The 26,000-nt window shown below is 37.5% G+C and overlaps 1 protein-coding gene across 1 annotated transcript in view; it reads left to right on the top strand.

Moving 5' to 3' along the window:
- LOC150085859 (potassium channel, subfamily K, member 16-like) overlaps window positions 1–26,000 on the top strand; it is a 49,994-nt gene that overhangs the window by 11,553 nt on the left and 12,441 nt on the right. The window contains exons 2-3 of the mRNA XM_090374717.1: window positions 13,395–14,069; window positions 18,591–18,625. Of these exons, the coding sequence (XP_090230843.1) occupies window positions 13,395–14,069; window positions 18,591–18,625 (710 nt within the window). The remainder of the gene's footprint in view (window positions 1–13,394; window positions 14,070–18,590; window positions 18,626–26,000) is intronic.

Below are 26,000 nucleotides of genomic sequence, written 5' to 3'. Positions count from 1 at the left end.
ATGAAGAATAAAAAAAAAATGAAGAGTGAGGGGAAAAAAAAAAAAAAAAAAAGTTGAGGCTGTAAAAAAAATAAAATAAAATAAATAAAATAAAATAAAAAGATAAGAGAGCATATGGGATGGGGGGGGGGGGGTAAGAGAAGAAGAAGAGGTCAAAATGTGGTGAACAGTAGTTGGAGTGGACCAAAGAGGGAAGGCAGTCCACTCTAAGGAAGAGGATGGAGAAGGGAGTTGAAAATTACAGGAGCAGGTGCTCCTGTGTGTATCCTGCTAACAGGGTGAATTTCATTATCCTATCCCAGTAGAGGATCGCGGGGGTGGCACGTTATTCTGTTCTGCCCTGAGTTCTGCAAGTCTTGCTCTTCTACAATTGAAAACAGCCTGGGCGTAGCGTGTTAAGTGGCCTCTTCTTGAAGTAAAGTTGACTCCTGATTGCGGGGGTTTCCTTGAATCTCTGTGAGGAATTGAAGTCTGGCGTTGTCGTAAGTGAGACACTCGTACATAACGTATTCCCAGGACTCCTCTTCACCACAGTGGCAATATGGGTTGTTTTCTATACCCATGGCTGTTAATTTTTGCTGGAACGGTCCATGGCCTGTAAGCAGGAAGGTTACTTGCAATCCAGGCGAGTACCAGGGAGGAGGCTTTGGGGAAGTCCTACTTATTGAGAGAATAAACCTTTTCGTGATTGCTCCTTTCGGCGTTGTGTCCCATGTTTCTTGCCAGAGGTTTTGTAGGTGGTCAGCAATTTTTCTTCTTTCCTTCTTAGGGTCATTTGCATGGTTCAATTGCAGGTTTAAGAATTGTGTAGGGATTCCCTTCTTCAGGCGCTGGAAGAGACCCCCTCTTGACAACTTCCAGATAGCGAGGTAAATATCCTGCAATGACTTGTAATGCAGGAGTGCTGACAGTACAGCACGCTCTGGTGACTGATAATAACATAAATCTTTGAATGGAATCAAGCTTGCGCTTGTTCCTTTCCAGGATTGCCTTTTCACACCAGATGGAGGCTCCATAGCACACAATCGGGACATATACTGCCTTATATATTAATGATAGAGCTTTATTCTTTACATACACTAAACCCCCGCTATTCGCGGTGTCTGTATTCGCGGTTGCTGATTTAATATAAAATGAAACCTAAAAAAATTTGAATTTTAAATCGCCGCGAACATTTTCTGCCATAAAAAAACATGGGCGTGGCTAAAATCGTCTTTCTCGGTCAAAACAGCGCTCAGTGGGTGGGGGGGGAGAGGAGTGACAAAATCGCGAGCATGGATGTTTCTCGCTAATCCTTGTTCAGTATATGCTATGCGCTTGTCATGGGTTTCGTCGTTTGCTTTTAATTTATATGCTTATAAATTGAATAAATTTATCAATTTATAAATTGATATGATTACAAAAGTGTTAAATCTACTGTTTTGCAGTGTAAAACAGTCTTTTTCGAGTGTGTTAATGGAAGAAAGTGACTTTATTGTGGACAAGTTCTTTCTAACCCGTACAAAAATATGGCTACGAATAACAAGGGAAATGTGAAAAGATCAAGGAAGGTGATGACATTAGTGAATAAAATTGAGTTATTAGACAAAATTTATAATGGTGAAAGTGTCTCCTCAGTGGCAAAACATTATAAAATCAATGAGTCAACGGTACGATCAATCAAGAAATCGGAAGAAAAAATCCGCCTAGTGTCCGTGAAAACGCGCTAATTGCTTCAAAAATTTGCTCTGTAACTCGTGATGTTAAATTAGAAAAAAATGGAAAAAGCTTTAAATCTGTGGATAGAAGACCGAACTCAAAATAAAATTTCCCTTTTCATCATTCGTGAAAGGGCAAAACACCTTTATCAACACTTTAGCAAAACTGTTGATAAAACTGGCGGGATAAGTTTTTAAGCTGTAGCAAAGGCGCTGGATTGAAAGATTTGTTTGAAATTTCTAATAAATATTACATTTAATATTAAATTGTTTCTTATTTTCATTTCGATGCCTTATGCTTGCATTTCACTATGTATTGTCTATGTACATAGTCATATTATGAAGGTACATATAATACATACATAGACAAAATTTTAGACTAGTTTTTCTTATATATTTCATACTTTGGAATGGAACCCCTTTATTACTACGGGAGCCATTACTCAGTATTCGCGTTTTTGGTATTCGTGGCATTTCTCAGGAACGTAACCCTCGTGAATAGCGGGGGTTTACTGTATTTACTTTTAACTTCTATTGAGCACATGAAAAGAAAAAAAAATTTAAATAATTTAAGAAAAAAAATTGAACATGCCTGAAATGTAATGCCTGTGTACATTAACTAACTTGTTAATAACAGTGATGACAGTATTTCAAATTTGATGTTTTAGTTTGCTGATGATCTAAAGGTGGTGCACACAGTAGTTAATGATAGTTATCAGGGTATGCTACTTCAAGAGAATCTAGATAAATTAAGCAGGTGGGCCAGGCCAGGCCAGGCCATAAACTGGCCATTTAACAGAGATAAATGCAGAGTACTGCATTTGGGTTATCAAGTATTCCCAGAGTAACAATATCAAGTATCCCAAGTAGCAATAATATCATTTGGGTGGTACTGAACTCAGAGTAGTGGAGTATGAAAAAGATCCAGCAATAATTGCACAGATAATGACATGAAATTTTCTCTGAAGTGCAAACAAGCTGCTAGAGCAGTTCATGTATTTCAATGATATACACTAACTTTGCCAACAAGGATAAAGAAGTGATTATCCCATTGTATAAAGCAATGGTTATCACATATAGAAGGCCCGAAGTGCCAAGCGATCTTTATAGTGTGATTATTTAGCGTTTTTCCTAGGGTGAGTACTAGTGCTTTCATAAACCCCTCCACTGCTTGCAATGCTGCTGCTTCCCTCGCTGAGTAACATCACTGCTTCACCATTAGCAATGTTACTGCTTCCCTTGCTGAGCAATGTCACTGCTTCATCGCTAGCAATGTTACTGCTATCACTAGCAATGTACTGCTCTCCTCTTCTGCTGATCGCTTGGTCACTGTTTGGTACCGCTCCTGCCTCCACATGGCAGGGCCGGTAACCTGGGAGAAGCAATTCCCTCTTCCAGGGCAAAAAGGAGCAATGATGGATTGCAATGCATATCCACCGCTAGAGCCCACGGGATCCAGACCTGTTAACACTGCATCTCAGAGCATGACTCCAATCGTCTGAAGAGACTTTGGACAGAAAAACAAACTACAGACATGCCAGCATTTCTCATAATGCACTCTCTATCCACAACCTGTCGGCAAGCTACTGCCTTTTCTAATACAGAAATGTTTAGAATCGGTTGTTGGATACCCTAAAATAGTAGTGAAGCGTCTCCAATCTGGAGACCTAATTGAAACTTCAAAAACATCACATTCCAAAAAATTGTTTAAAATAAACAACATTTAACAATATTTCAGTGTCAGTTACGCCCCATAACACTCTGAACACATCTAAAGGCATTATCAGCGAATGGGACTTACTGTCTTTGTACAAGAAATAGTACAAGAGTTTAGCTAACAAAAGGTGACACATGCTCAGAGAATCATGACCAAAAAAGATGGCAACCTACTACCAACCAGGTTCATTATTTTGACATTCAGTACTCCAAATCTTCCATCTTCTGTTACAGCAGGTTATTTAAACTGCAAGATTCGGCCTTACATCCCGAATCTCATTTGCTGCTTTAAGTGTCAGAAGTACGGCCATGCACAGACAGATGCCGAGGCGATGCTGTGTGTCCTATTTGTGGCTCCAAGGAGCATTCCCAAAGAGATTGTACAGCTTCCAGCCCTACTTGCCCAAACTGTAAAGGAAGCCATCCTGCATTTTCCAAAGCATGTGACCTTTGGAAAACAGAGAAAAAAATCTAGAAATATTAAGTGGAGCACAAAGTCATATACCCTGAAGCAAGAAAGCAAATACTGCTAACCGTGCCTAGTCAATCATATGCATCAGTCACCAAAAACAGCTGCTCAGCTGAAACTCAAACAGATGTCTCATAGAATCCAATATTTCCTTTGCCACCTGGGCCAAAACTGTGCTAACACACAATAAGAAACCTACAGGCAGTGAAACCATCAACACGTCGATCAGTATCCCAACTGATGTTATTTCAACCTTGCCTGAAATAACAAATTCAGCTACTGTTGAAAATCAGAAGAAAGTGAAACCATGAAATATCAACATGGAAATTGAGGTTCAATCAGAGGATGATGACTTAGTACTAGAATTACATGCTAATGATTCCATGAATACAGGCTGCCCAATCTTTCCCAAAATGAAAAATCAAAACTAAATAGACAGAAATCTTCTCAGAAAAAACACTCAGATCAGTCTTCCTCAATTAATCCCAAACAAAATTCTACAGTTCCATTGTAGGAATTTGTTCATACAAATTCCTACAATGGAACTGTAGAAGATTACAAAGTAATATGGATGACCTGAATGATTTACCCATAAAAACTAACACAGTAGGTGTATACTTACAGGAAACCTTTTTATCATCACAAGTTTCTTTCAAATTCAAAAATTATACTATGTTCAGGCATGACAGGAATTCTGGCTCTTGCTCGTGCATGGATAGCTATTCTTGTCAAAAATACCATACCATACCATACCACCAAAACATCTCCAACTACAAACCTCCTTAGAAGTTGTAGCAGTTCAGATGGCAATGGGAATATTGTTAACCCTTGCATCCATTTATATCCCACTGAATTATCCTTGCTCTCAGACTAAACTTGATAATCTTATCACACAACTGCCACCTCCTGTGTTTACTCGGTGATTTAAATGGACACCATCCATTGTGGGGATCTTTCACCAAGCAGAGGCCAATTAATTGAATCATTAATTGAATTCCTGGATAACCATAATCTGACTATTAAACTCTGGCTCTCCAACTCATGTTCAACTACCTTCAGGGACTACATCAGCCATAGACTTATCCATCTGTTCAGCATCTCTTTTTAGAAGCACGGAATGGTTAGTGATGAATGATTCATTCCACAGTGACCATTTTCCTATCATCAATTCAATTCAATTCAAATACAGATCATGTCATGTCCTAAAGGCCGTAATTCCTGGAATTTTCACAAAGCACACTGGGAAAAATATTCCACTTGTGTACTACTCAATAACCAGTATATACAGCAACAACATATTTATGACGTAACTGATCACATTACCAGCCATATATTATCAGCAGCCAAAATTCCCATTCCAAAATCTGACCAGTGCAGGCAGGTACACTAAAACCAGTCAGTGGTGGAATGAAGATTGCTCCAAAGCGAAACAAGAAAAAAACTGTACTTGGACCAGTTTGGCAAATTCCCCGCTGCTGCCAACCTAATTAGTAGTAGTAGTAGTAGTAGTAGTAGTGGCACTTGATGCAAGAAAGCAAGTGTAGGAGCTTATGCAGCATCAGCCAAAAAAAAAAAATCACACCATTCCCTCCAAATGCCTGTCCAGTTCCTCCTTAAATTTATTTAATCTATCAACTTCCGCAACGACAGATGGAAGTTTGTTCCAGCAATTAACCACCCGCTGGCTAAAGGCAAATTTCCGCACATCTATTCTACATCTATCCTTTCTTAATTTGAACTTATGTCCCCGTAGGTTCGTATTCTGAACAAGTGGGAGGATCCCATCAGAATTCAGCGTGCTCAACCCATTCAAGGCCTTATAGACCTCAATCAGATCACCGCGCAGGTGCCTAGTCTCCAGCCACTGCAATTTGCAGAACTTAAGCCTCTCTTGGTAAGAGGATCCCTTCATTCCCCTCACCAATCGTGTTGCTCTTCTCTGTACACGCTCAAGCAAATCTACATCCTTCCTAAAATGAGGCCTCCAGACCTGTACGCAGTACTCAAGGCGTGGCCTGACCATTGCCTTATACAGAGGGACAATCACCTCCTTTTCCCTGCTAGCAAAATTCCTATATATCATTGACAAAACCCCATGACCTGCCCTAGCAGCCTGTCTACATTGCTCAGAAAACTTCATATCTGACTGCACAATTACTCCCAGGTCTTTTTCATTTTCTACCACCTTAAGTGTAGTACCACACAGTTGGTACGTTTCTCTTGGGTTACTTCTACCCATATGCAGTACTTTGCATTTGTCAAGGTTAAACTTCAGTTGCCACTTCTTAGCCCATCTGCCCAAATTATCTAGATCCTGTTGCAGTAGCACACTGCCTGTGCTGTCATTAACAACCCTGCCAACCTTTGTATCATCTGCAAACTTCGACATTAAGCCTGATATACCTTCATCAATATCATTGATAAATATACAAAACAACAGTGGACCCAACACCGAACCCTGTGGGACTCCACTAATAACATTAGTCCACGAAGAGCAGCACCCATTGATTACCACCCTCTGTCTTCTCCCACTTAACCATCCTTTTATCCATTGTAGCAACTTACCCTTAATACCATTCTGCTCCAATTTGTACAGTAGTCTTCCATGCGCAACAGTGTCAAAAGCTTTCCTGAAATCCAAGTATATGATATCAAAATTATTTTTTGCATCCAGTTCCTTTGTGACCACATCATAATAACCAATCAAATTTGTCAGACAAGACTTTCCCTTAACAAACCCATGCTGTGTCTGAATTATTGCTGCAGTCTTGTCTAGATGAACCTGCAATGCATCTTTAACCAGTGACTCCATTATTTTACCCGGAACAGAAGTTAAACTAACTGGTCTGTAATTATTTGTGTCACCCTTCGAACCTCCTTTGTGAATTGGGGATACATTTGCACATCTCCAGTCCGTGGGAACCTCCCCTGAATCCAAGGATGCTCTCATAATTATGGCTAAGGGTTTGCTTAGTTGCTTTGCCGCCTCCTTTAATATAACTGGATAGATCCCATCCGCCCCAGGTGCCTTTCTTATGTTTAACTTCAACAATTTCTCCTCCACTTTGCTCTCAGTTATTACAAAATCATTAAGCACACTGCTACAATTTGATAACCTTCTTCCATTTTCAAACTGTAATGATTCCTCACGTGTGAATGTAGATGCAAAATACTCATTCAGTTTGTTTGCTATCTGAGCAGGATCATCAACAGTCGAACCATCGATGTCAAGTGGACCAATCATATTCAGCCCCTTCCTCTTAGAGTTTATATAAGTAAAGAAATCCTTGCTGTTTTTCTTAGCATCTTTTGCCAAAGATTTCTCGTAATCCGCCTTTGCCTGCCGAACCTCCTTTGTGACCTGATTACAGACTAGCTTATATCTGCTACAGGCTTCTGAGTCGCCTGATAATTTATATGCATCCCATGCATTTTTCTTCTCTGTCACGAGTCTCATTAGTTCATTTGATAACCATTTAGGCCTAAACCTTGAACAATATTTCTTCATCGGTATGAAAAGTCTAGTAGCTTCCACGATTAATTCCTTGAATGCTTCCCACTTAGAATTTACTGTTTGTAACATCGTCAGTCGATCCCACTGTACAGAATTTAAAAACTGTCTGAGACCACTGTACTCCCCTTTACGGAAGCAAAAACCCTTTCCTTTACCCCTGACGGTAGTTACCTCTTTGAGTAAATCCCACTTCAGCACACTGTGATCACTGCCACCTAGTGGTTCCTTTATCTGCAAATTCTTAATACACGAATGATCACTGCTGATAACCAGATCAAGAGTATTACTTTCTCTGGTTGCCTCTCGAACATGCTGCTGCAGAAAACAATCATCCAATAAATCCACAAAAGTCTGACTAGTGTGTGAGTGACCAACCCACAAGTTCCAGTCAATATCTGGGAAGTTAAAATCCCCCATTATAAGACATTCTGATTTACTGGCCCACTCTATTTCTCTGTACAATTGTTCATTGTACTCATTCGAGTCATTAGGCCTATAACACACTCCTACTCTTATTTTTGCTTTTGCAGTGCTTATGTCACACCAAACTGACTCGACAGTGCACTGTCCATCTATATCAACTGGATGCACTTCTTTTAATTTTATGTTTTTCTTAATTAACAGCATAACACCTCCTCCCTTTCTGTCCTGTCTATCCTTTCTGTACACATTGTACTCCCCAAATTCCAGTTCTGCATTCCTTATATCTTTGTGACACCACGTTTCTGCTATCCCAACAATATCCGCCTTTGATGTCTTGACCAACACTTCAAATTCATCAAATTTATTTACTATACTTCTAGCATTGGTATACATGCAAGCATACATGCTCCTATGCCTATTCCTTGTTACCCTAACACATCCCATATACCCAACTATTCCAGGATGACTGCCATCCGTCCCTGAAACCCCCAACACCCCTCGCTCCAGGTCGCTTCTTATTCTAATAGAAGTTGTGCAAGAATCACCTTCACCTCTGCCTGCGGTTACTGTTAAACTATTAGTCTTTGTATCCCCCCAAGCTAGCAGTTTTCCGACCCACCTAACACTGCCTCGATAGCATCAGCAAATATTCTTGCACCCTTTCTATTTAAGTGTATCCCATCCCTGTAGAAGCAATCTCTCCTGTTAACAAGTACAGTCCAGGCTGAAAAAAATTCTACCCCTTGAGCCTTGCACAATCTTTCCAGGGCCGAATTGATCGACAAGGCTCTCATCATATACTCCCTCCTATCGTGTCCGGGCAGAATTGCAGACACTTTCAAATTCAACCCTAATTCTCGGCTTTTTTTCAACAGTGACCTGTACTTGTTGAGTAATTCTGCCGGTCTCCTACTCTTAATATCATTAGTGCCAACGTGTACAACTATATCACCTTTTGTGCCCTTGAAAGATGATATCCGCTCTACAACGTCATCAACCTTTGCCCCTGGCAGACATACCCTGGTCCTGTTCCACCTATCCTTTTTACATAGCATGTTCCCCGTTTCCCTGACGATAGAGTCACCAACAACTAATAGTTCCTGTGGGACCAGCGCATTCTGCCTTGGGGGTTGCCGCTGTGTTGCGTGATGACCAAGTGCAAGCTCTGGCGTTGATGTGGGCAGCTGAGAGCTTGATGGGCCCCTCAATTTATTTCCTTCGAGGGCATCCACCCTGTCCTTCAAACTCTCATATAGGCCCATAACAACGCTGAGTTGTCGCCTGATTTCCTTACACTCCTTACATCGCGCACACACAAAGACATCCCCCATGGCAATATCATGTTCCGTTCCAGAGAGTTCGGCAAACATTTCACAAGTTGCACATTTTTTTAGGCTGTGACGCGTTGGAGAATCGCCCCCCTCAGTTCTCCCCCGAGTCACAACACTCCTGCCACTTTGTGCCCGTTGCTTTGCTGCTCTAGTTCGGGGCATGGTAGTTTAAATTAATAAAATCAATAAATTAAATGTCAGTAGTATTTGAATAGAAACTATGAAATAGAAACAGTGAAGCGTATTACTATATAATTATGCGTTAGAGCTACCTCAATTAAAAAATTTGAATTCCCTACAAAAACTTTGAATTCCCTATATACAAAAACAATGGCTACAAAAATCGAACAAAAATAACGGTTTTACCTATCGTAAGTAAAATCCACAAAAACTCTTTATCTAAATTAAAATAAAAAATAACCAGCGTAACTATAACTATATGACTACGTATTAAGTACAATATAAAACAACAATCATGTAAATAAAAGGCAAACACTTATCGTTTTTGCGGAGCCTGTAACTGTCAGCTGTAACTTTTAAATAGAGTCAGCGCCCTCTCCAATTGTTTTCAAAAACTTAGAGCCAAACCAAGACAAATTAGGAAAAAAGCAAAACATGACTCCTGGGTTAACTGCACCTCAACTATTAACAAAAATACTAATACTCGGATTATCTGGAAAAAAATACAAGCTCTCAATGGAAAATTTCTACCGTTACAGTCTCCAATAATACAGTGGAATGGGCGCAGGACCTATCCTCTCCTACTGACATTGCAAATGCTTTAGCAGAATCTTTCTATATTTCTGCCTCTTCCTCTTATGTGACTTCCTTTCAATGAATTAAAATTAGTGAAGAATGTCAAAAATTTAATTTTTCAACTAATCTCTCACTTCCATATAAACAGCCCTTTACGCTAACTGTGCTCAAGGAATCCTTGTGCAAATTTTCAAATAGTGCAGCAGGATCTGACAGCACCTACAGTATGCTTAAACATCTGTGTAAAACTGATCTATACATACTATTGCTATTTTATAACCGGATCTTCTCAGAAAACACATATCCTCTCTCATGGTGCCATTCCTATATTTGTGCTATACCAAAACTGGGCAAATATACCTCTCTAGTTCAGAATTACAGACCAGTATCATTGACAAGCTGTTTGGGCAAGATCTTCGATAGGATGGTGCATAAGAGGCTCACCTGGATTGACTTCCAAAATCTTCTTTCTGATCACCAATATGGCTTCCATAAAAACAGGTCCACCCTAGGTTTACTTGTCAAAATTGAATACAACATACATAACGCCTTCATCAGGAGACAACATCTAGTAATGGTCAACCTGGATATTCAGAAAGCATTCTACACCACATGGTGTCATGGTATTATCAAAGATATTCATTAGCTAGGGGTGAGAGGCCATCTCCCTCAAATCATTCAGAACTTTTTAAAGTTACGTACCTTTCAAGTCAGATATCAGAACTTCTACCAGCATCTCACATTCAAGAAGAGTGTCCCCCACAGCGTTCCATACTGAGTCCAGCCCTATTTGTGATTAGGGTCAACAATATATTGGAAGATCTTCCAAAACTATTGAAGTATACATGTATGCAGACGACCTCGCCATATCCTGCCAATCACAAAATATGAATACTATTGAAAGACAGTTACAAATTGCTCTAAACAAAATAGAATCCTGGACTTTATGCAATGGATACCATCTTGCTGAACAGAAATCTATAACCACTCATTTCTGCAAACTACAGTCACTTCATCCTGATCCTGAGCTAAAGATAAAAAATGTGCCAGTTCCTCTTGCTAACACTGTCCGTTTTCTTGGCCTGATACTAGATAGAAAACTGAACTTTCAAGCACATGTGGCCTATCTACAAATCATCTGCTTGAAGAAATTGAATATCTATCCTTCAGTGTGTGTCGTCCATGTTATGGGGCCCTGATTGACATACCCTTATTCATCTTTCTAGAGTTCTCATCAGGTCCCTTTTGGACTATGGCTCTCCAGTGTATGACTCTGCGAGGAAGAGTACTTTAGAGCGATTAAATACCATCCAGCACAGTGCTCTGAGAGTTTCTCTAGGGGCTTTCAGAACCTCCCCAGTTCAGAGCCTTTACATTGAAGCCCACAAACCTCCCTTACATCTTTGGAGGAAACATTACCATTGATGTATGCCATAAAAATCCGCAGTCTTCTCTTTCACCCTAGTTGGAGATGCCTGTACAATACTGAATGGGAGTCATTTTACAATAGTAAACCAAATGAAAACAGATCTGCTGCACTTAGACTTAAAGAACTGACTCAAACGTGGAACATAGAAATCGGCAATATATATATATCAGGACACGACACCACCTGATCTACCATGGACAAATATCCCTGCAATTTATGACGACTATTTCCAACAGTGGAGAAAGAACACCTTGTCTCCCTTCAATATTGCACAATTACATGAAACTCACCCTGCTTCTAATTCACAGGCCTGTAAGATCTATACAGACTAAACAAAAACTGAGACCCAAGTAGGCGCTGCGGCAATCTTCTCGTCATTCACCACTTCTGTCTCATTACCTGTAGAATGCAGGATCTTCACTGCTAAGCTTTATGCTATAAACTTGACTCTAGATAATATATGAATTTTAAGCCTTCTAAACTTGAAGAGTTAGAAGGAACAATTTTTCAGAACATATTAATTTTTTCATACAAATACATTTTATCCAAATCTGATTCTAAATGTAAATACTGTATAATTTTTCATTGTGCTTTTGAGGTTCTTCTGCAGGTACATCTTTTAATTTATTAAAATCATACAAAAACCCAAAAATGCTTTCATGTTTTACATACAATTCAAAACACTTTTTAAAAGATTGAATTGGAGTATCAATAATTTGGAGAAAATAATTTATTTTAAAATTTTCCTCATCATCTAAAAATTGAGCATCACAAGATTCAAAAAATTCTACGAGTTCTCTTAAGTGCTTAATTGCTATGTCCATATACACAGATTTTTCTTGTAGTAATTTGCTGTTTACTTTTGATAGAAGATAATACCATATGATTAGACTATGTCCAAATTCAATGGAAAACATTCCAAATTCATGTATGGAATTTATATCAGACTTAACTTTAGTATCAGAAACTGTTTCAACCATTTTCTTTAGGAATGTCATGTAGTGCTTCTATAAATTGTGGTATTTGAAAATGTATTGCTTTCACGCTGTCTATTCTACATTCCCATGTTGTATCAGACAAAGATTTTGGTGTTAAATCTCTTACATGTTTTTGTAATATATGCCAGTGTGACATCAATGCAGCAAATATAGTGTAAATATTTTGCAAAATGGCAAAGAAAGTAACTGCTATTATTGACAAGTTTGTTATATCACCAAGCAATAAACTGATGTTATGATATGCACAAGGAGTATACATTGCTTTGGGATTTTCTTTTGAAATATATGCCTGGACACCTTGATAAGTACCCTTCATGTTAGCTGTTGTTTTTGGTGTTTAGGAGCATTAGCAACTAAGGCCATATTGTTCCACGGGGATATGCAGTAGTCATTCCCTGACCTTTCCGCATCCTCCGTATTTGGTGGGCACAGGCTCGAACCCCGGTCTAATCAAGAAGTGTGTGCTATACACACTGCTGCTCCTGCCCAATTGGCTATGGAGGCGCCTCATGTTAGCACCACGAGAGTGCCACTAACATGAAGGATATTTATCAAGGCCTTGGCCTCGACAATTGGACAGTTCTATTCCTAATTCATCGAAAAGTAATTTAACCCTTTCTGACAATTATCTTCCAGCTGTGTCATGTACTACCAAAAAAGTAATATGAAGCTCCCGAATATCAATGTTGCTACTGTTTGATCAGTGACAGATTAAGGTATGGGCTAACAGGGCTCTTGCCCAGGGCACCATTCTTTAAGGGGCACTAAAAACAGGAAAACAATGAGGCAAATTTATATTTATCCTTAGTAAAGGGTGCCTAAAAATCTTTCTGCCCGGAGTGCAGAAATACTTTGGTCCAGCGCTGTGTTACTTTCATTTCATATGTTATTATGAAATGAAATTTCAAATTAACATATGAAATTCATATTTTATGTTACTTCATAAATAAAATTATAAAAGAAACATTTTCTTTCATAATGTTATTTCATTATTCATAATATTATTCTCTTTATATGAAAACAAAATAAAATTAATTAGTCTGTTTTTTCTTTAAATGCAGGTTATGGAAATATTGCTCCAAAAACAGAATGGGGTAAATTAGTAACCATACTATATGCTATCATTGGAATACCCCTTATGTTCCTTTATCTGACCAACATTGGTAATATACTTGCCAAAGCATTCAGATATGTATATGGACGATTATGCTTCAGAGAAACTAAGGAATCACATCAGTGTCATTTACATCTTGAAAACTATCAAGTCCATCACATTATGTTGCAAGATCCAGCTTCAGCAATGCCAAGCATGGATGCCACCTTAAGGAACAAATTTAACACATGTAGTGAGCTGGATACAAAATGTAGCTCCTTGCATGGTGACTCAGTAGACGAGGGTGAGCAGAGCAAACCAAGAGTGTCGGTGCCTATCACATTGTGTCTAATCATTATTGCTGGCTATATATGTGGAGGTGCTGCTTTATTTTCTATGTGGGAAGGATGGAATTATTTGGATGGTTCCTACTTTTGTTTTGTTACATTAAGCACTATAGGATTTGGTGATTTGGTGCCTGGTGATTCTGTAGTGTCTGACAGTTCTCAAGAGAAACTGGTTATTTGCTCGATTTATTTGTTAACAGGAATGGCACTGATTGCCATGTGTTTCAATCTGGTACAGGAAGAAGTTGTTTACAAAATGAGAAATTTATGTCAAATGATTGGCATGGCAAGTGACAGTTACCCTGAATAAGACTGTGCCTTATTAGAACTGTCTTTCTTAAAATCAGACTGACTTCAGAATGCAGCTTTTTTATCAGAGAAAATATGTGACTTGCTGGGTTAATATCCCCCCTCTTTGTATATTATTACACAAGCTACAGATGGGAAGAAGATCCTTTCTGATTCCTCTTGAATTCATTTGTATGTTGCTATAAAGGAATATATCAAGATTCATGAATTTACTTAAGAACATTGTACACAAAAACTGTTTTGTTTATACTGGTTTAGTAAAAATAAGAGAAAAAGAAATTAATAATATATGTTGATATTTAAACTTTTCCTATGATATTGATTGCTGTGAATGTGTGTCATATTCATTACAAAGTTTAGTATATCTTTCATAATACTAATCTTTGTTTGTAGTTATTATTCCAGGTTAGTGATGAAACGTAAATTGACTTTGTGGAGAAACTTTGATATGAAATCCTGACTTCAATCATTTTTATTATTCTTCTATTAAGTATGTCGTATATTTACATCCTGTTATATTTGCTCAATTCTCTACATGGATACTCAATTATGTGTAATGTTAAATCAGATGTTCAACAACTCTTATGCTTTCTGCCTTAAGTGAGGTTATGCCTTTTCCTGACATTTATTCTTCATGATACCCTGATTGATTAATAGCTTCTCATGCCTATTGCAGAGGAAAACTAGTTCTGTCACAGTAAATGTATTCTATCTCTCTTATAAAATCAGTTATAACACTTCATTACGCTAATATAATTTAAATAGTTTTAACAGAATTGATGCAGTGTTATAAATATGTAAATCCACTTGATGATGGGAAAAGGGAAATGACAGTGTTTAGATTATATTTAACAGGGCTGGCTTTAGGGTAAGGCCAAGTAGGCACTGGCCTAGGGGCACCAATGCCACCCCCTCCTCCTGAAAACAAAGCCTGCCAGAAAAATTGTGTATTTCATGTGTTAACATGTTAAAAACAAACAATATTAAATTCAAAATTAAAACTTTTAGGAATTAGTTTTACATATTTTTAAACAATATTTCAAAATGGAATATTGAAAAAAGACAGCAACTTGGTAAGCTTCCTCATCTGTTTGAGTAGATTCTATTAAATTTGTAAAAAGCATTAATTCTAAAATTATTTAAATATTTATAAATTTTTAATAAATGCTTTTAATATTATTTCTTGTTTCCTTTTATATTGATTTTTGTTTTTTCATTATTATTTTCATTTAATTTTTAGTTCATTTAAAAATTAACAAGATTAAAAAAAATTGGATGGGAATTGAATCTGCCGTTCAAAAAGCGAGTCTTACCATTGATTTTATTTTTTTCTAGTGTTGATTAATAAAATTGGAAGTGAAAAGTGGGAAAAAATGCATTTATGGATAAATACAAAGGCAATCTCACAGAGTTTTTTAAAAACTCAAGTGAGCCGTCAACAAATCAAGCAGAATTCAACCACGATGTTGCAGTTTCTAAAGTTAATGAAGGTCATAAAGATTCTGTAGAAACTGTAAATCTAGAAAGTGAGAAAATGAATGAAAGTAGTGAGAGCTACCAAATAAGTCCAAGTTCAAATATTGAAAGTGCAGATAAATTTAAACAAACTTCTATTCAGCAAGCTACACAGGATTATGAAGATATTGGAAAATGGCCTGAAAATACAAAATCCACAATAGACTTGCTAATAAGAATTGACCGTCAAAAATGGTAGAAACAGAAAATTCAATTCAACTTTCCATTCGTGAAATCGTGATTGGTTGGTATATTCCAAATCTAAGGATGCAGTTTATTGCTTTTGCTGCAAATTGTTTTCTGAAATAAAAGTTGCACTAACATATGAAGGTGTGAATGACGGGAAAAATATAAACTATAGGCTAAATACACATGAAACTGAAAAAGAACACTTGAGTGCTTTTAACACCTGGAAAGAATTCATAAAAATAATTGATGGCTCTGCAACAATTGATAGCACTCTACAGGAAAAGATTGATAAAAAAATCAAACACTGGAGGAACATTTTAGAACGGATTATTTCAATCATAAAATTGCATGGAACACAAAATTTATCTTTACAAAGAACATCCGATAAGTTGTATGAAGATAATTATGGAAATTTTTTAAAGATTGTCAAATTGTTAGCGGAATATGACCCAGTAATGAAAGAACACTTAAGAAAGATTATAAGTAAAGAAACTCATCAACATTATTTGGGTAAAAAATTCAAAATGAAATTATAGATCCCTTAAACATTGCTATTAAGGAAAGTAGTGTAAAGAAGTTGAAAAAAATGCATATATTATTCTATAATTGTTGGCTGCACTTCAGATCTTTTGCACACTGAGCAAATGACAATAGTAGTGTGCTTTGTACATATACTACCTGCTCCAACTCATGAGGGAAGCTATGTAGAGATCTATGAGCATTTTTTTAGGATTCATAAATATTAACGATAGCACTGGTAAAGAAATGATGGACAAAATATTTGAAGTTTTACAAAAGTCTTTCATTGAGTGACTTAAGAGGCCAAGTATACGACAACAGCTCAAACATGCATGGAAAGCATAACGGTGTACAGAGTCACATACTGTCCTCATACCCAAGAGCATTCTTTGTACCATGCTCTTTGCATTTCTTGAAATTGGTAATAAATGATGCAGCAAGTTGTAAAAAGGATAGGTGGAACAGGACCAGGGTATGTCTGCCAGGAGCAAAGGTTGATGACATTGTAGAGCGGATATCATCTTATAAGGGCACAAAAGGTGATATAGTTGTACACGTTGGCACTAATGATATTAAGAGTAGGAGACTGGCAGAATTACTTAACAAGTACAGGTCACTGTTGAAAAAAAGCCGTGAATTAGGGTTGAATTTGAAAGTGTCTGCAATTCTGCCCAGACACAATAGGAGGGAGTATATGATGAAAGCCTTGTCGATCAGTTCGGCCCTGGAAAGATTGTGCAAGGCTTAAGAGGTAGAATTTTTTTTTCAGCCTGGTCTGTACTTGTTAACAGAAGGGACTGCTTCTACAGGGATGGGATACACTTAAATAGAAAGGGTGCAAGAATATTTGCTGATGCTATCGAGGCAGTATTAGGTGGGTCGGAAAACTGCTAGCTTGGGGGGGATACAAGGACTAATAGATTAACAGTAGCTACTGGTAGAGGTGAAAGTGATTCTTGCACTGCTTCTATTAGAATGAACAGAAGCCTGGAAAACAAGATGCAGGATATTTCAGACTGCTGGGAGTCATTGAAGTACAAGTAAACATATGGGTTGTGTTAGGGTAGCTAAGAAAAAGAACAGGTGCATGTATACTTCCGTGTACACCAATGCTAGGAGTTTGGTAAATAAATTTGATGAATTTGAGGTATTGCTCAAAGCATCAAAGGCGGATATTGTTGGGATATCAGAGACGTAGTGTCACACAGATATAAGTAATGCAGAACTGGAATTTGGGGAGTACAACGTCTACAGAAAGGATAGACAGGATAGGAAGGGTTATGCTATTAGTTAAGAAACACATAAAATCCAAGGAAGTGAAGCCAGTCGACATCGCTGGACAGTGCAGTGTCGAGTCAGTTTGGTGTGACATAAGCATTAGGAGATCAAAATTGAGAGTAGGTGTGTGGTATAGGCCTAATTACTCTGATGAGTATAATAAGAAACTGTACAGGGAAATAAAGTGGCCAGTAAATCAGAGAGTCTTATAATGGGGGATTTTAATTTCCCAGATATTGACTGGAATTTGTGAGTTGGTCACTCACACACTAGCAAGGCTTTTGTGGATTTATTGGATGATTGTTTTCTATATCAGCATGTTCGGGAGGCAACTAGAGGGAGTAATACTCTTGATCTGATTATCAGTAGTGATTCTTCATGCATTAAGAATCTGCAGATAAAGGAACCACTAGGTGGCAATGATCACAGTGTGCTGAAGTGAGATTTACTCAAAGAGGTAACTACTCTCAGGGGTAAAGGGAAGGGTTTTGCTTTCATAAAGGTGACTACAATGGTCTGAGACAATATTTAAATTCTATACAGTGGGACCAAGTGAAGATGTTACCAACAGCAAATTCAAAATGGGAAGCATTCAAAGAATTTTTCTTGGAAGCTAGTAGGCTTTACATACCAACTAAGAAATATTGTTCAAAGTTTAAGCCTAAATGGATGTCATATGAACTAATGAGACATATGGTAGAGAAGAAAAATGCATGGGATACATACAAATTAACACGTGACACAGAAGCCTATGATAGATATAAGTCGATCTGTAACCAAGTTACAAAGGAGGTTAGGCAGACGAAGTCAGATTATGAGAAATCTTTGGCAAGGGATGCAAATAAAAACAGCAAAGAGTTCTTTACTTATGTAAACTCTAGAAGGAAGGGGATGAATCAGATTGGTCCACTTGATATCGATGGTTCAACTGTTGCTGATCCAGCTAACAAACTAAACGAGTATTTTCCATCTACATTCACACGTGAGGAGGAAGGGGAATGCCAGAGGTGAAGTAAACTCTGGCAGTGAGCTAGATGATTTTGTAATAACTGAGAGGAAAGTGGAGGAGAAATTGTTGAGGATAAACATAAAAAAGGCACCCGGGGTGGATGGGATCTGTCCAGTTATATTAAAGGAGGCAGCAAAGGAAGTAAGCAAACCCTTAGCCATAATTATGAGAGCTTCTTTGGACTCAGGGGAGGTACCCATAGACTGGAGATGTGCAAATGTGACCCCAATTCACAAAGGAGGATCAACGGCTGACAAAAGTAATTATAGACCTGTGAGTTTAACTTCTGTTCCAGGAAACTTAATGGAGGCACTGGTTAAAGAAGCACTGCAGGATCATCTAGACAAGACTTCAGTTATAGCTTGGACACAGCATGGTTTTGTCAAGGGGAAGTCTTGCCTGACCAATTTGATTGGATACTATGATGCAGTCACAAAATAACCGGATGCAGGGAATAACTTTGATATTATATATTTGGATCTTAGAAAGGCTTTTGATACTGTTGCACATGGAAGACTGCTGCACAAATTGGAGCAGTGTGGCATTGGAGGCAAATTGCTGCTCTGGATAAAGGGGTGTTTGAGGGGGAGAAGACAGAGAATGGTAATCAGTGGACACTGCTCATCGTGGACTAATGTTATTAGTGGAGTCCCTCAGGGTTCAGTGTTGGGTCCATTATTATTTTCTGTATTTATAAATGATATTGATGATGGTATATCAAGCTTAATGTCCAAGTTTGCAGACGATACGAAGGTTGGCAGGGTTGTTAAGGACACTACTGATGCTATGCTGCTGCAACAAGATCTGGAAAGGTTGAGCAGATGGGCTGAGAGGTGGCAAATGAAGTTTAACATTGACAAATGTAAAGTACTACATATGGGAAACAGCAACCCCAGAGCAACGTATCAACTCCTTGGTACTACACTGACAGTGGTAGAGAATGAAAAGGACCTGGGGGTAATTGTGCAGGCAGGTATGAAGTTATCTGACAGTGCAGACGGGCTGCAAGAGTAGCTCATGGTGTCTTATCAATGATATACAGTAATTTTTCTAGCAGGGATAAGGAGGTGATTATTCCCTTGTATAAGGCAATGGTCAGGCCACACCTTGAGTACTGTATACAGGTCTGGAGGCCTCATTTCAAGAATGATGTAGAGCTGCTGGAACGAGTACAGAGAAGGGCAACAAGATTAGTGAATGGAACAAAGGGTTGCTCCTACGAAGAAAGGCTTAAGTTTTCAAATTACAGTGTCTGGAGACTAGGCACCGGCGAGGTGATCTGATAGAGGTGTATAAAGCCTTGAATGGCTTGAGCATGCTCAATGCTGATGGGATTCTGCCTCTTGCTCAGAATAATCACCTGAGAGGGCATAAATTCAAATCGAGGAAAGACAGATGTAGGATAGATGTACGGAAATTTGCCTTTAGCCAGTGGGTAGTTGGTTGGTGGAACAGACTTCCATCCCTTGTGTGAAAGTTGATAGTCTAAATAAATTTAAGGCTCAGCTGGACAGGTATTTCGAACGAACGGAGGGGTGAAGTGGAAGTGTTTTTTTTTGGCTGATGCTGCATAAGCTTGCTTTCTTGCATCATATGCCTCTACTAATGCTAATGTCCTTGTGTTGAAGCCGTGTTGTTTTTTGATATTGTACAGCATCTTTACACTTTTTTCTCGTCATCTCCACAAAAGTGGAATGTTTTAAAGCAATATGTTCAATTGTTAATCTTAAAAGCACTTACTGATTCCAGATGGGCCAGTCTTCTGGAAGCACTGAAACCAACTGGAAGAAATAATTGAAGCTTTAGAAAGTTTTTTGAATGTGCAATAGCAAAAAATAAATCGGAATCAAGCATTTTATTAAAGAATTTTGCAAATTTTAAATTTATTTGTTCATTAATTATTTGGTATGACGTGTTAGGCAATGTGAATATAAAAAGTAAAGTTTTACAAGAAATAGATTTAGATTTGACAAATGCAAATTTTCATGTTACTAACTCGTTGAAGTATCTTCAAGATTTAATTTGAAGTGACAGAAGTGACAGCAAGTTTGAATGTAAAATTGTAACCAAATTAGAGATTGAAAAAACCAGAACTCAAAGGTGAAAGGCAATGCTTACATACGAAAGTAATGATGAAATTATACCTAATGAAAAATAAAATTTTAAATTAATTTTATAACATTCTAAACAATGCAATAAATGTTTTAAAGGATCATTTTGATGAAACATAATGATAATTTCAGTATATTATGTAATATAAATAAATGCAATAAGATAGATGACAATGAACTTTTAAAAAATTGCATGGACTTGGAAATGCTTTTAACAGATGAAAATGAAAAAGATATATCGGGAAGAGATTTAGTTCATGAAATAAGATACTTACAATGTTCTTATCCTTTTGAAGAAATATCACCCATGAAAATCTTTGAATTTTTTTGTGAAAAAAATTTTACATCTTCACTACCTAACTTGTTCATAGCCCTACATATTTTGTTGATGTGTGGCCAGCTTGGAAAGTTTCTGTTGCCAGCATGGAAAGGAATTTTTCTAAGTTAAAATTAATAAACCTCATTTAAGGACAACAATGACTGGATTATCAACGCTATCAATTGAACAGGTTTTGTTGAAAGAGCTTGATTTGGAAGATATAATAATAAATTTTGCAGCCATAAAAGCTCCAAGTTTTGCTTGGAATGTCTAATTGTCAAAAGTTTTAATAAATTTTGTCAAATTTTGTTATCTGTCGAAACGTTCTACTTTAACATTATTTGTTTTGTATACTGTGTGCTTGGGAGTGTGATTTTTCTTTTTTATTTGAATTAAAAGTTTTTATGAAGATTTTTATTTAAAATTTAGTGTTGCATTGCATATAATTACTTTTTGTAAGTAAATAAAATGTAAAATTAATCATTCTAAAAAATTAAAATCTTTGCATCAGCGGGAGGGAGCATCAACAGTCAATGTGGCCTAGGGGCACCATATACCCTTAAGCCAGCCAGCCCTGATATTTAAATGATGCTTATGATTTCATTTCATATTTCAGCACATTGTTAACTATTTTTTTTTTTTTTTTTTTGGATGGCATACATGTACTGTATTGGGATTTGTTTATTATCCTTTATTGTTTGCTTATACCTGAAATTGGCACTGTCTTTTGTATTGTTATTTAATATGTCCAGGAGAAAAGGTTAGTCAGGGATGATACACCATTCTTGCTGTGGTATATCATCCCTGACTAATCATATTTGTTTTTAGGGCTGGCTGATTTTGATGGAAGTTATAATATGTGCCACACTGAAAAGATATACAGTGTGCAATGATTTTGGGACATAGCTAATTACAGCTAACAGTATGTATGCCATGTCCAGAAATAACATATATTTTTCTCCATCACATTAAAGATTTTTCACAAAACATCATTATTTATTTATTTATTTATTTTTTTGAATAAAATATGCAAAACTGGTATTACCTTTCTTATTATTATATAGTTGGTACCACTAGTTACTGACTTTTATAATCTGATCACAAACAAAGAACCTTTCAGAAGTGTTAAGAATGCACTGCACAAGATGCCATTATTCTATGAGTGTTGTACAGCAGACAGCCAGAAATCATCATTCCTTATACTGTTTTAGTTGAACAGGACAATCCAAGTAAACTAGTGTTTGTTTCTGTATTTATAAGTTTCATAGTACAGTGTGTCAAAAAGAGGCTGTATAAATAAATCTGATATTTTGCTTTATTTGTGATCATTTTGTTATAAAAAAAAGTAAAGGAAAAACGTTAAAGAATATATTAAACAGGCAACTGGTGTATTTCAGGATGAAACTTGGCAACCAAGATAAACCATGGGCTCCACACAAAGTTTGTCACAGTGGTGATGAACAGGTGAGAAATGGAATTAAGGTAAGAAAAAAAGTCTAAGTCTTTGCTATTCCAATGGTCATGAACAGAGAAGCCACGGGTATGACTAATATTTTTGTTTATCTAAAGTGTAATAAACCCTTTGAAAGCACCCTCCATCTGGGAAAAAGTTGAGCATGTGCCACCCAAGAACATCAGTGCATCTGCTGTAGCTCTTTCTTACATTTGTACAGATTTTTTTTTCTTTTTCTACCCTCAATCAGATTAAAATGTTTAATTTGGATCACTCTCTTTCTCAACTACATGAAGAAGTAAAAGCAGAAAGAAAATTTTTGCTTCTTAGTGTAAACATTAAGTTACAATATTTTATTTTAAATGGTATACTCTAGTCTAGGATATGTTTCTCAACTTCTCATTTCTTTATAATTGTTAATATCAAGTATGAAAGGCTATATTGCACTCTTGCTTTTATGTCATTGCAACCCCTCTGACTTCAGTTACAGGTTTGGTTCTCAGAAAGGAACATTTTGTATCTGAATCTGACATCTGTTATAAGACTCATCCTGCATGGACCTAATCTGCTTTTCCTCCACCTACTAGAAATTCATACAATTTAATTATCAGACTCTGTATGTGGTGATAGTGATTGTTTCTGGCTGAAAATTAACATGTAACAGAAATGATCAGGCCTTCCAAATTCTTAAGCTGAAATATTGTGATCAGAACTTCAAACTAAATCTCTCTCTCTCTCTCTCTCTCTCTCTCTCTCTCTCTCTCTCTCTCTCTCTCTCTCTCTCTCTCTCTCTATATATATATATATATATATATATATATATATATATATATATCATTTTCTTAGTAGTATATATAGACACCTTGGGAAATTCAGTCCATACTTTACTCAGGACGATTCACTTGTACTCCATTGCAGTGGTATTCTCGGGTTAATGTCTGACTTAGGAGCTCCAACATATGAACCAAGTGAGTAGGAATAGTTCATTGATTTCCCCAAAACTAGCCTGAAAAGTATTCTCTTACATAAGGGAAACATTTATGCTTCCATTCCACTTTCACATTCATTTCATCTAAAGGAGACATAAAAAACTTCAACAAAGTTAAATAGGTTTGTGTATTTATTGAGTTAGCATTCAAGTTACACTAAAATGCAATTTTTCAAATATGAATAGCCCGTGACCACCAAATATGGAGGATGCGGAAAGGTCAGGGAATGACCACCGCATATCCCTGGAGTTGTTAGTTATTTGTTATTTTGGTTTTTAGGAGCATTAGCAACTAAGGCCATATTGCTCCGGGATATGCGGTGGTCATTTCGTGACCTTTCCGCATCCTCCGTATTTGGTGGTGACGGGCTCGAACCCCGGTCTAATCAAGAAGCGTGTGCTACGCACTGCTGCTCCTTCCCACCTGGCTACGGAGGCGCCTCCCTGGAGTAATATGGCCTTAGTTGCTAATGCTTCTTAAAACCAAATAACAAACAACAATATATGAAAGGACAGCAGAGCAAGAACTAGGCATTGGATAAGGAAATAGTAGTAGTCACAAAGAGACTACTGTTTCTTTCAGATGTTCTGTTAGCTCCATTTCATATCAAAGTAGGGTTAATGAAGCAGTTTGTAAAGGCTTTAGACAAGATGATGATTGCTTTAAGTGTCTTTGCAATCACTTTCCTATATTATTTAATACAAAAGTCAGAGAAGGCCACAGATAAGAAAGTTAACTTCAGTCAAGTAATTTTGAACAAATGAGGACCACAGTTGAAAAAAACAAGTGAATTGGTTCATTAACATTGTTCATAATTTCTTAGGCCACAAGAAAGATGCCAATTATGACAATATCATTCAAAATGTGCTGACTAAATTTCAAAAATTAGGGTATACAGTGAGCTTGAAGATTCATTTCTTATGATTCCACATAGTGGGTTTTTTTTTTTTTTACCCTGGAAATTTTTGGTTCTGTCAGCAAGGAATAAGTATGATGACAGATAACCACTGGTCTTTGAAAAAGCATGCATATAGCATATAGCATACTGCATTAAAGAAAAACAGAATATTTATTTGAGATAACTGTGACAGCCAAATCCTCTGCTTGCACCTTCACGATAGTGGGACTGTAGTAATCCTGGGAATAACCTCCATGCACAAGTACATGGTGCATGTATTTGTGCATGTACTTGTACATGTTCACCCAGGTGTGAACCAACGTATGCAGGGGTCGAATTGTGGCACCCACACCACATTGAGGAATGCCGCCCCTCTATGTTACCAGGCAGTACTTACTAGGTGGTAGATGACTCTCATCAACCGGTGCAATACCACCACTTTGCTTATTGGAGGCTTGAAGTGGTGGAACCCATGTTTAGTCTCTAGAGCTAAGTTCCGGTCAACCCTTTCCTATCTCTTCCATTAGGCAGTATGATTGATGACTTTTGAGGTTATGATGAACATCGTGGCGAGATCCAATATTCCTTACATTTCGAGGGTACAGGTCTAAAACAGTGTTCGCAGGCTGGCCGCTAGTTAGTACACCGGACCGAACCTATTGGTGACTCTCTAGGAGTCTTCCGGATCAGCTAGCATATAATCTTGTTACCTCTACTCTGCCAGATAGTGACTGGAGGGAGTCAGAGTAGTGTGTATGCGGGGAGCATTGTCGAGGCCACGTTATGTCAAGGATCTGGGTATATTCTTACCAAGTGTACGCCATATCCAAAAATTTCATTACTTCATACAGCATATCCCACCCACTTTTTCTTATTATTGAGTACACCATGAATTGTCAAACTAATAGAGCAAGCTTATCTGTGAAAAGATCTGAACCTCCCAAGCACTTCCTAATTCATTTCACAAATATACATGGTCTCAATTCTAATCTCAACAATGTCCATTCTCACTTGCAGTCTGCCAAACCCCATGTACTTTTTCTGGCAGAATCTCAGTTATCGGTTGATTCAACTACTGCTCATCTCAGATGTAGTTAGAAGGATTGTTTGTGAGAAAAAGATCAATGTTGGCTGTATGATTAGGATTGTCCGGTATTCTTGTAGGTAAATGAACAATCTGTGCAAGGTCATTAGTAATTGCAAAAGCCTCAGCATCTCGACCAGCTGGGTCAGTGTGACTAGAAAACGGAAGCCAGCTGGAGTTGTGAACATTAAAATCACCAAGAAAAATTACCTCACTGTTAGGAAAGTTGGACTGGAGAAAGTCAAGTTGCAAAGAGTGCCAAGTGATTAGTGGAGTTGGGAGAGATTTTAAGCCAGAGAAGATCAAAGAGAGGAGATTCCAAATTGCCAAGTCTCTGACAGGGAATATCAGAATGGACACATGCACAAGTACCACTTTGAGGCTAAAGGAATCATATAGCGAATAATTTGGGCATCTGAGATGAGCAGTAGTTGAATCAACTGATAACTGAGATTCTGTCAGAAAAAGTACACGGGGTTTGGCAGACTGCAAGTGGAAATGGACATTGTTGAGATTAGAATTGAGACCATGTATATTTGTGAAATGAATTAGGA

The sequence above is a fragment of the Mastigoproctus giganteus genome, chromosome 5, assembly GCF_048544385.1.
Source record: "Mastigoproctus giganteus isolate SK-2022 chromosome 5, ASM4854438v1, whole genome shotgun sequence".
Classification (NCBI taxonomy): Eukaryota; Metazoa; Arthropoda; class Arachnida; order Uropygi; family Thelyphonidae; genus Mastigoproctus; species Mastigoproctus giganteus.
The sequence above is the reverse complement of the archived record's forward strand: the minus strand, read 5'-3'. Positions and strand labels throughout refer to the sequence as shown.